Here is a 12347-nt window from a genome sequence, read left to right as displayed (position 1 = left end):
ATATTAACTATGAGAAAAACCAAACAAATTTTAGAACTAACAAACACATCTGAAATAAAAAATTCAATGGATGGACATAATAGCAGAGTAGAGATGCCAAAAGAGTCAATGAATTTGAAGACAGATCCACAGAAACTTTCCCATCTAAAGAACAGAAAAAATATCTGGGGGAATAACTGAACAGGGCATCAGTGATATTTGGTATAATATCCAAAAATAAAACACACATGTAATTGGAGTCCCAGAAAGAGGAGAAATAGAGATTGAGGCAGAGAAAAATGCTTTAAGGATAATGGCCCAAATTTTACCAGATTTGATGAAAGATACAAATTTACAGATTTCAAGAAAGTCAGCAAACCCCACAAAGGATAAACACAGTATCTAAAATTACTCCACTAGGGGCACCTGGGTGGCTCAGTCAGTTGGGTGTCTGCCTTCGGCTCAGGTCAGGATCCCAGCGTCCTGGGATGGAGCTCCGCATCAGGCTCTGTGCTCAGCAGGGAGCCTGCTTTTCCCTCTCCCTCTGCCTGTCTGCCTACTTGTGATCTCTCTCTCTCTGTCAAATAAATAAAATCTTAAAAAAATAAAATAAAATAAAATTACTCCACTAAAACACAGAGATTTTCAGAAATGGGGTGGGGGGTGAGCAAGACACTTGTATATTTGTCTCAAAGAAACAGATTTTATATATAAAAACACCGGCTGAAAGTAGAAAGGAAAAGATATATCATGAAAACAGTAAGCATAGGAGACTGAAAGCCTATAATAATATCCAGTGAAGTCATTTTCAAGACAAAGACTATGACAAGCAATGAAGAGGGACATTTCACATGAAAAGACATAACCATCATAAATGCATATGCACCTAATAACATAGCTTCAAAATACATTTTTTTAAAATGACAAGAAAAAGAAGAGACAATTCTACGATCAGAGTTGTAGATTTTATCACCTCTCAGCAATTGATAGAACAAAGAGGTCTAAAATCAGTAAAGACATGGAAGATCTATCACATCAATCCCCTTAATCTAATTGATATTTAAAGAATATTCCCTTAACACTCCCATCTTAAGTGTTCCATGGGCTTTAGAATAAAACTTGAATTGGTTACTCTGGCCCCTACCCTGTCTCCCTCCTCCACCTGATCTTATCTCATACTACCCAAATCCTCTCATCCGCTATGAACATACCATTCTGGTCTTCTTTCAGTTCCTCAAACATGCCAAGTTCTTTCCCACCACATTAGGGGCTATGTCTTAGCCACACTGAACCGAAAATGCTCTCTCTCCTACCCTGCTCTCATCTTCAGAAGACTAGCCTCCCTGTCAATCAAATCTGTTTCCATGCCCATTCTTCAGAGAGTTAGTCTTTGACCCATCAATCTAAAGTGGCCTCCAAGTCACAACACATCATACTGAGTTTTGAGTCTGCTTTGAGTCCTTGCATAGCAGTTATTACTTCCTGATACATTTCCTGTTATTTGTTACTTTTTGTTGTCTGTTTCTCTCAACCAGAATAGAAGCTCAAGGAGAACGAGGACTTTGTCTTGTTCATCCACCCAAGCAGTGTCTATCACTGGTGTTTGATAAATCTTGGCTGAATGAATGAAGAAAATCCTATGTAATAACTTTGCCTCCAATCTTGTATTTATTCTCTGTTTTCCATGATTTCTTTCTAAATCTAGGTATATATACATATTTTGATAAGCTGCCTCCAAATCTAAATGGAAAAAGGACACGGAACCAACACGCTGAGCCGTAACTCTGTGGCGGTCACTGTTCTGGTGCGCTGATTTCACATTCACACACACAACCTTAAGAGACAGGCACTGCCATCACCCTCATTCTTAGCTGAGGACACCCACGTAGATAAGACAGACATTGTTTGCCCAAGTTTACACAGTTAGTAACTAGTGGAGTCCAAATCCAAACCCAGGCGGGCTGAATTTAGAGCTGGCACTCTTAACCACTAAGTTACAGCCTCCCATATACCTGAACGGCATACTGTAGATATGGTTTAGAAAGGAAATGTCCACCCAGCGTCCTATCTGAGTCTCACAATTAGCCTGTGAAGCAGCCGGAGATGATTCGTAACCTCCTTTCACAGATGAGGCAACTGAAGCTCAAGTATAAAGTCCCCCTACTGTGTGTTCCTCAAGTACAGGGACGGCGTACTAGTCACGTGTATAAGCTCCAGGTCTGAAGTGTAGATGCTGCAGAGATGGCTCAACCACTGGCCCCACAGCCCACAGCAAGTGAGAGGTACAGCTGCACCAGAGCCTAGCTAGGCCTTCTGTCTATGAGTCAGATACAGATGAAGATGAATACCAGCTACACCACAGAATCAGCAGGCATAGATTACGTGTTACCGAACATTACAGACAACAAATGGTGTGGGAATCAAAGGGGTAAGCAATCACGGAAGACTGGGCTAGTTGTCCAGAGGGACTTGTTAGCAAATATATAAAGTGAGCTAGACCTTAAAAGAAGCTAGGCTTAAACTATGGAAATAGCCAAGACGTCCATCGACAGATGAATGGATAAAGAAGATGTGGTACAGACACACACACACACACACACACACACACACACACACACACACACACACACACACACAATGGAATATTATGCAGCCATCAAAAGGAATGAGATCTTGCCATTTGCAACGACGTGGATGGAACTGGAGGGTGTTATGCTGAGTGAAGTAAGTCAATCAGAGAAAGACATGTATCATATGACCTCACTGATATGAGGAATTCTTTTTTTTTTTTAAGATTTTTATTTATTTATTGAGAGAGAGAGAGAATGGTAGAGAGAGAGCATGAGAGGGAAGAAGGTCAGAGGGAGAAGCAGACTCCCCGCTGAGCAGGGAGCCCGATGCGGGACTCGATCCTGGGACTCCAGGATCGTGACCTGAGCCGAAGGCAGTCGCTTAACCAACTGAGCCACCCAGGCGCCCGATATGAGGAATTCTTAATCTCAGGAAACAAACTGAGGGCTGCTGGAGGGGTGGGGGGGTGGGAGGGATGGGGTGGCTGGGTGATAGGCATTGGGGAGGGTATGTGCTATGGTGAGTGCTGTGAATTGTGCAATACTGTTGAATCACAGATCTGTACCTCTGAAACAAATAATGCAATATATGTTAAGAAAAAAAAGAAGAAGAAGAAGATAGCAGGAAGGGAAGATTGAAGGGGGGGAAATCGGAGGGGGAGACGAACCATGAGAGACGATGGACTCTGAAAAACAAACTGAGGGTTCTAGAGGGGAGGAGGGTAGGGGGATGGGTTAGCCTGGTGATGGGTATTAAAGAGGGCACGTTCTGCGTGGAGCACTGGGTGTTATGCACAAACAATGAATCATGGAACATTACATCAAAAACTAATGATGTAATGTATGGTGATTAACATAACAATAAAAATTAAAAAAAAAAAAAAGAAGCTAGGCTTTCCACCGGCTGAGAGGGCAAAGCAGCATTCCAGGCTGGAGGAAGGACACAAACAAACAGAACGGGCTCAGCAGTTAGTGGCAGTTCTCTGTAAGAAGGTAGAGAAAGATAAAGAGAGAAAGATAGGTGATGACTAATACAAAGATATGTGAAAATCAGAATAAGCTATTAGGCCTTTAACACACCGGAAATGGGTAACCATTAAAAGTCTGGGGACCCAGGAAAGTGGAAATACAACATATAAAATATGCATTTCAAGATATCAGACAAAAAAGTTTTCTAGGGATTGGGGTCAGACGACAACCACCAGAAACAGATTGATAAAACCAAGGACACAGAGAAGAATTACTGATAACCTCAATGCTTAAAGGCTGAACTAATTTAGAAAACTGTATTTGAAGCCCCAAGACTGGATGGTGTCTTCAGTAAAAGAATATAGAGCAAGTTGCTAAGGAGCTTTGGAGTGTTATCCTCCAAGAGGATAATCTGCTAAAGCCAGATCCATTGCGTGCCAAACCAGAAGACAGGTGTGAAGAGCTGGGAGCAAGCCAACCAAGAGAAACTCCAATGTTTAAAGTTCAAATGGAAACACATCAGCAGTACTCACTGCCATACTGGCAAGAAGTGCTTAAGAAGTAGCCCAAGTAGATTGCCCATCTGTTTCAACCTTGCAAAAATTATCTGTTAAAGATTTCTCTGCATTTGACAAGGCAACTTAGTACTTGCTGAAATTGGAGAGGTGAAACTTAAGAACAAAGAAAGAAACTTCTTTTGACCGCTCAAGCTATATTCATCCATATTACAATTCAGATCGAAATAATGAAAGTTACTTCATAGTGAGTAAGATCCTTTTGGATTTGGCTTATTTTTTATACATGATGCTAAATGTACATCATAATTTGGCCATCCTCCCTGGAAATACATTAATATAGTTTGAAAAGTAGAGAAAATATCAAGTTTTCAAGTACATCAATAATCCAGAAAGAAAAGAATATCCCTCCAATTTTCAAACTTGTACAAAGATTACTAATATCAGTCCTAATTATGCTTTGCTTTCTTTGGACAATTTAAAATGCTTTAGGGGACGCCTGGGTGGCTCAGTGGGTTAAGCGTCTGCCTTCGGCTCAGGTCGTGATCCCCGGGTCCTGGGATCCAGTGCCCCCCACCCCAACCCCGTCGCGCTTCCAGCTCAGCAGGGAGCCTACTTCTCCCTCTCCCTCTGTCTTTCCCTCTCTGTGCTTGCTCTCTCGTGCCCTCTGTCTCTCTCTTTCTCTCAAATAAATAAATAATCCTTAAAATGCTTTAGGATAAGGATACATTATGCTAATAATAGCATGTCATTTCTTAAATATATTTTAAACTAAAGTATTTCCTAATTTCTGTTCCAATTTCTTCTTTAACCCATAAATTACTTACAAGTATATTTATTTCCAAGCAGCTAAGGATTTCTTAGTAAACTCTGTTATTAAATTCGAGTTTAATTCCATTGTGGTCAGAAAACACTTCAGACAATTTTGATCTTGAAATCTGCAGGAGCTTTCTTTAGGGCCTGGCAAATAATTTCTTTGGGTAAGTCTTCCATGTGTACTTTAATGAAGGCAAATTCTATTTTTGCTGGGTGCAGCATTCTATACATGTCAATTAGGTCAAGTTTATTCACCACTTTATTAAGATTTTCTATATCCCTACTAACTTTTTAGCTGGCTGTTCTATAAACTCTTGAAGAGTGTGTGCTAATGTCGCCCACTAAGCATGTCTTATTTTAGATCTGTCAGTTTTGGTTTCATATACTTTGAAGTTGCAGTATTTATAACATACAAGTCAAAAGACTGTGACCCTGACCCCATTATCATTGTGAAATCATCTCCACCTCCAAGTAGCATTTACCATATACTTGGCCTGATGTTAGTGTTGCTGTACCCAGCTTTGCTCTGGTTGGCATTTGTCTCTGTATATCCTCTGCCGTCCTTCTGCTTAAAGTATGTCACTTGTAAGCAGTATATAATAGAGTTTTGGTGATTTATTCAGGCAGCAAACTTAGACTTTTACTTGGCGGTATTCAGTCCATTTACATTAAATGTAATTACTTATGTAGAAGGATTTATAGTTACCATCTTATTGTTTTCAATTTGACCCATCTATTTTATGTCCTCCTTTTATTCTTTTTTAATTAATGCAATATTGTTTATTCCATTTTCCCTCTTTTAACTTGTTAGATATTTTATTCTACTAAGAGTTGCCTTAGAGGGGCGCCTGGGTGGCTCAGTCGTTACGCGTCTGCCTTCGGCTCAGGTCATGGTCCCCGGGTCCTGGGATCGAGCCCCACATCGGGCTCCCTGCTCCACGGGAAGCCTGCTTCTCCCTCTCCCACTCCCCCAGCTTGTGTTCCCTCTCTCACTGGGTCTCTCTCTGTCAAATAAATAAATAAAATCTTTAAAAAAAAAAAAAAAGAGTTGCCTTAGAGATTATAATATGCATCCTTAGCTGATTACAAGTCAACGCAAATTATTACCTTTACCATTCATCCCCCAATAATCCTAGCATCTTAAAACACTTTAACTTCTTTAACCCTCTCTTGCCTCTTGTGCTATTATACATTTTAGTTTTATACATATTTTAAAATCTAAAAACATTATTGTTTTGCATGGTCAACATTCATTTTTATCTTACATACATAGCACCCTTCATGATGACCTCATTCCTTCCTGCATTGCCATCTGGGATTATTTTCCTTCTGCCTAAAGTATCTCTTTTTAGCATTTACTGTAATGCAGGTCCACGACTGACAAAATTCCCTCAGTTTTTCTCTCAAAATATCTTTATTTCACCTTCATTTTGAAGGAAATTTTTGCTGGGAATGGAATTCTAGTTGGCAGGGTTTGGGGGTATTGTTTGGTTGGTTGGTTTCATTATTTAGATGGCCACTTTACTGTCTGGGTTTTTTTTTTTTTTGCTGCTATTGTTGTTTGTTTTAACCATTTCTTTTAAGATGTCATAGCCAGTCAATCATACTATTTGTTGCTCCTTTAAAAGTACTGTGTGTTCTTCCACTCTCTCATTGCTTTGAAGACTTTCCCTGTCAGTTTCCATGGTGTTATACTGATGTCAAAGACAGTGTCCTTTGTAGCCATTCTGCTTGGGGTTTTCTAAGTTCTTTGAATCTGTAAGCAGCTCTCTTTCATCATTTTGTAAAATTCTTGTATTATCTCTTCAAATATTGTTTCTGCCCCATTCGCTCTCTTTTCCTACATATTCCAGTTCTACGTATGTTAGACCTTTTAACCACATCCCACGTCTTTAACATCCTTATCTAGTTCTTTTTTATATTCTTTCTTCTCTGTGTTTTCATGTGAGATTATCTACTGACCTGCCTCCATATTTATTCATCTTGTCTTATGTTGTAACCAATATGCTATTGATTCTAACCATTAGGTTCTAATTTCAAATATTCTACTTGATGTCCCAGAATATCCATTTGGTTCTTCATAATAAATTGGACTGAAATTCATTATTTCTCCGTTTTGTCTATCTTTTCCTCTATTGTTTTAAACATATTATTTACGGTTATTTTTAAGTACTTGTCAGCTAACTTCCATATCTGAGTCATCCGTGGGTCTACTTCTATTACCTTAGGAGACATATGATCTTATAGCTTAGATGTCCATTATGTTTTTACTGTATGTTGAACATTGTAGGGTCTCTCTATATTATTTTCCACCTACAAAAAAGGGACAGAGGGCTTCCTTGTACTCTGCTACACAGAAGGAGAGAGGGCTCATCACCCAATACGTGATGAGACTGGGCTAGGTCTCCATTTTTGTAGGACTCAGTCTGCCTCTGGTTTGCCCCTGTTCTTAAGACATGGCTCTCCACGGAGTTCAGTGAGAAGCCTGCAAGAAGTTTTCAGAATAGCTCTTTGGCCTCTTTGACATAATTCTTGAGAAGGAGATTAATCACATGTTTGGGGCTCCTCCAGTTTCATTTGTTTTTTATTTTAGCCCCAGAAACCTCGTCTGGCTTTTCTGTCTCCCAGAAGCAGCCTTCTGCCTGGGGCCAAACCTGGACTCTTGTCTGCTCATTACACTTGGAAATCAGTAGCTGCCCCAGGTGATAAGTAGCTATAGATCTTCAGTGTCTATCGACTGCTCCCTAGGGTTTTCATCTCTTGCCTGTTTTGTTTTCAGATTCCTGACACCACAGGTCCACATTTCAATATACCAGCATGAGGCTGTGGGAAAGTTCAGTGAGGCTTCCGGAAGCTCCTGGCCTATCTCTTCAGCTCCCTTCCATATGTCGTACTGGGGAAACCAGTTGTGTGTCTGAGACTCCCCTTTCCCACCACATCTCCAATTTGTCACTCTGGCCATGTGTGACCAGGAAACGTTGGTAGTTTCTCTTTCACTCAGTGGAGGCCCTCTGCCTCAGCTTATGTCTCCAGAATCAGCAAGCTTCTGCAAAAAATCAAACGGTTGCTGATCCTCAGTGCCCCTTGGAATGATAATCCCTCCTCTGGAGTTTTAGTCCAACTATTCCTCAGTGCTTCCAGAGCACTGCAGAGCCCTTGAAAATATGATTTTTACAGACGTTGTCAGTCTATAATCAACTACATATTATACCTTGGGCTACTAATTATGGCCAATGAATTTCTACATATTTGTAAGATATTTAGTAGTCTTGATATTTCCCAAAGTACAGTCTACATATGCTTTTAAAATAAAAGCATCAGTAAAACAGTTACTTCTTACCTCTTCATAAAACTTCACCTGAGGTACAGCTTCATTAATGTCATTCAAACAAAAATCTTTAAATAGCAAGAAACCTAAAGGAAAAGAATAAGAAATTTCAGGGTGGGCAATAAACTGAAATTTTACCCCACAGGGTGTTTTCAAATTAATGTGTTTACACTTAAACCTCTTCCTCCCCTACCTTCAAAAATAATAATAAAGATTTTGGGGCACCTGGGTGGCTCAGTCAGTTAAGTGTTTAACTCGATTTTGGCTCAGGTCATGATCTCAGGGTCGTGAGATCAAGCCCCACCTTGGGCTCTGCGCTGGGCGCAGAGTCAGCTTAAGATTCTCTCTCTCCCTCTCCCTCTGCCCCTCCTCACTCCTCCCTCCCTCTCAAAAATTAATAATAACAATAAAGATTTCAAAGGGCTAATTATACCCCAAAAGAAAATACTCCACATAAAGTAAGAGTACCACATACCTGGCTCCTTGCTTTGGGTTCCTTCCCTACTGGCAACCCCCCCGAACAACACACTTTTAAAAACGGCATGATAAGCAGTGCCAGTGGTCACCACTCCTTAGAGCCACTGGTCACTACAGCAAACAAAAGAATAACCAAAGAAATAAGAGATATGGGTAGTGTGGAAGTGTTAAGAGTCATCATAAAGCTAATAAATACTATGCCCACGGAAACAGGACGAAATTCCCTAAAAAAAAAAAAAAAAAAGACAGAAGGACTTTCATGACCTTCCCAGTCACTTACTACCTCTAAGGCCCTCAAAGTCCCCACCAAATACCCTGTGCCAGAGCAGACTACCCACTCCCAGATTATTCTCTGCTCCTTCACAGTGCCATGCCTCCCCTTCCATCAATCAGCACCTTATACTGGGAATACCGCCTCCACTGCACAGTGCCTGGTACACAGAGAAGTCCAATAGATGTTTGTTGAACAAATGCTTGTTTACATAACCCTTCCAACATGGCTCTGTCAAAGTACTTAGCACAGTCCAATTAATTATCTGATTTATAAGTTCCTCCTGCATTTGCAAACCAACTGCCTAGCATAATGCCTAGCACACGGTCAAGACTAAATGAACAAATGAAGTTCACTAAGACAAGCTGATACCAGACTGAGGGTAGAGATTATAAAAAGTCAAAAACAAATTAAAAAGCAAAAAACAAAAAAAGTCAAAACAGGGGCGCCTGGGTGGCACAGTCAGTTAACCGTCCAACTCTTGGTTTCAGCTCAGGTCATGATTTCAGGGTCTTGAGACTGAGCCCTGCTTTGGACTCCGTGCTGAACATGGAATCTGCTTTGGATTCTCTCTTCCTCTCCCTCTACTCCTCCTGGCTCATACTCTCTCTCTCTCAAATAAATAAATCTTTTTTTTAAAAAAGTCAAAACAATGAAAGGACTGCTGGAAGAAACAGAAGTCACAGAAGGGAACTGAAGGAAAGACTCACAACAAGTCTAAGATGTAGGGAGAAGGTAGACCGGAATTCCCCTGGTAGGACAGAGAGAGGCAAAGAAAGCAGCTTTGACAGGTTTTAACTGAAGTTAGCCAAAGAAATCATGTAACAACCTGTCTGTTACCGCTCCATAAATTCCCCTCCATAGTTCCAGGAAGATGACCTCTGGAAATGGTAAATGTTCACTGAGTGGAGCTAGAAGAAAGTATTTGGAATACTTAGTTAAATCAGCAAGGCCAGACCAACTAGGGTTGGGTGCACCTGGCGGTAGGGACATGGGCTCGCTCATTTCATTCTCAAGGAACTGAGGACAGACTGACCTATGAAGCAAGCAGAAAATTCAGGAAGCAGACAAATAGAAAGAGTTGAAGATGCAAATCTCTACCTATTTGCACATTAATATTTTTATTTTAAATCAGAGACATGGTTACCTTTTCGTTCTCGGGCATGTCAAAGTATGTAATTTCAAATTGCCCTTGTCATTTCTTCTTGGACTCATGAGTCACTCAGAAATATGTGGTTTGAGTTCCAGATATTTTGGGGTTTTCAGGTATTTTTCTGATATTGATTTCTGTTTAATTCTGCTGTGGTCAGAGAACATATTCAGTATGATTTCAACACTTTCAACTTATTGAAACGGTTTTGGCCCCAAATTTGGTCCACCTAGGTGAATGCTTCATGGGCACTTGGGGGGAAAAGTGTATACGGTAGAATGTTCCATTAAACAGAATAAAAAGGCAATGAAGCCGAGTTGGTTGGTCAGGCTGTTCAAGTCCCTCACCCAAATCCTGACTTAATGTTTGTCTCCTTATTCTATCCATTATCAACAGAGGACTGTTGAAATCCCCATCTGTAATTGTGGATTTGCTCATCTCTTTTCAGTTGTTGTCAGTTTTTGGTTTATGTATTTCTTTTTCTATTTTGGGGAGAGAAAACTAAAATGAGAATTTGAACTGAGGTTATTTTGATCATACGAGACATGTTTTTGTGACGTCTAAATGACAAATGAACTAATATGCCACATATTGACCATTGGCTTTGGGCTGAACTTGGAATCAAGGGGAAATGGTTCATCATGCCCATTGTGCCCCCTGGAATCGAGGCCTTACTTTCTCCTCCAGCCTCTTCTTAGACTGTTCTCTCCCAAGCTCCCTGCACTGAGGCCACGTGTCTGCATTCTAGTTCCTAATACCAAACCCAATCTGCTCTCAGGGTTACCAACTTGCTATCCCCACTTCCTAAAACACTCTCCCTGACCTTGTGGACCCGCAGAGCTCAGCTCAAACGCCCCCTCCTTAGGCCTTCCAGGATTCTCATTTATGTTCATTCTCTCTCTCTCTAAGATGCGCAAGAGCACATCCATGTGCACACACGTGTACGCGCAGACACATACTTTGTTTATAGCACTTGTGACTAGCAAAAATTATCATGTGCATATGTTCGTTTGCTTCTTTATTATTTACCTCCCCCACAACTATGGAAAGGCCACACAGGTCTTATTCTTTACTACACATGCAGGAACAAGAACATCATGATATAGAGGGAGTGCAGGAGAAAAAATGAGGGGAGGAAGGAGAAAGGGGGGATGGGAGAGCAGGGACAAGTAAGGAAAAGGGAAGAGGAGGAAGGAGGGAGGAGGAGAGGGGAAAGGAGGAGGAAGAGGGAGAGAAGGAGATGAACGAATGCACATCCAACTGCAAACGTTTCTACCTGCTTCCACTGTCAACGTATGGGATGAGCCAAAGAATGACTAACATACTGCAGGGGAAAAGCCCCATTATTTTCCTCATGTCTGCACACAAACTGAAGCTTTACTTTCTGCCTCAGTAGCTACTAAAACGGAACAGCAAGAAGAAAGGTGTTTGGCCTTTTGGATAAACTCTAGATCACTGTGTTTCAGGCCAAGAGCAACTTCCCTTCATTAGGCTTAAATTATACACAAAAACCCCCAAATGAAGCATTTCTCAGACTAGAACAAAAGCTAAAGGGCAAAAATAAGGAAATAATTTGCCTAACAGGTTCACTTCATCAGTGGTTTCTCTCCAGATTTTAAAGAATAAAAAATAGTGACCCAACACCTGCTTTTACTAGATAACTGTGGGATGTGTTTACCCTTGTTTCTATATTTGGGCCGCTGCAAACTGCCTGCATACTGATTAAGTTTTGAGTATATATAACATCCAGAAAAAGTAAACTATCCCAATTTGTCACCACAATATTTTGCAAAAATTAGAAGAAAAAACTGTATTGCTTTTTATAAAATACCAATGAGAACTTTTTATGATATACAAATATAACTTTTATATTGCATTTTATAAAATATGAAATAACATTTTAAAGTATCAAATGTAAGTTTCTATGAGAAATTTTGAAATGTTACGTCCTAAAAAATTTTCAAAGGAGAAAGAAAAACTATGAAAAAAAGTCTTGGGCGCCTAGGTGGCTTAGTCAGTTAAGCGCCTGCCTTTGGCTCGGGTCACGATCCTGGGACCTTGGGATCAAGTCCCACATTGGGCTCCCCACTCAGCAGGGAGTCTGTTTTTCTCTCTACTCTTCCCCCTGCTCATGCTCTCTCCCTATCTCAGTCTCTCTCTCCCTCAAATAAATAAATAAAAAATCTTTAAAAAAATAGTCTTGCAAGAAATAATATCTGCCCTAGGTTTTGCCAAGGAAACTCAAACACTGGGAAAGATAGATTGTGTAACT

General features: G+C 40.5%; 1 protein-coding gene across 3 annotated transcripts in view; it reads right to left on the bottom strand.

Annotated features, from left to right (window-relative positions):
• GRK3 (G protein-coupled receptor kinase 3) overlaps positions 1-12347 on the bottom strand; it is a 123050-nt gene that overhangs the window by 56865 nt on the left and 53838 nt on the right. For 2 of the 3 annotated variants that reach the window (XM_027575461.1, XM_027575462.1), the window contains exon 3: positions 8190-8263. The exons of the other annotated variant lie outside the window; for it this stretch is intronic. In XM_027575461.1, coding sequence (XP_027431262.1) covers positions 8190-8263 — 74 coding nt within the window. The remainder of the gene's footprint in view (positions 1-8189; positions 8264-12347) is intronic. 3 annotated transcript variants of the gene reach the window in all.

Source organism: Zalophus californianus, chromosome 14 (assembly GCF_009762305.2).
Source record: "Zalophus californianus isolate mZalCal1 chromosome 14, mZalCal1.pri.v2, whole genome shotgun sequence".
In the NCBI taxonomy this organism is placed as follows: domain Eukaryota; kingdom Metazoa; phylum Chordata; class Mammalia; order Carnivora; family Otariidae; genus Zalophus; species Zalophus californianus.
This window is presented reverse-complemented; position numbering and strand designations above follow the sequence as displayed.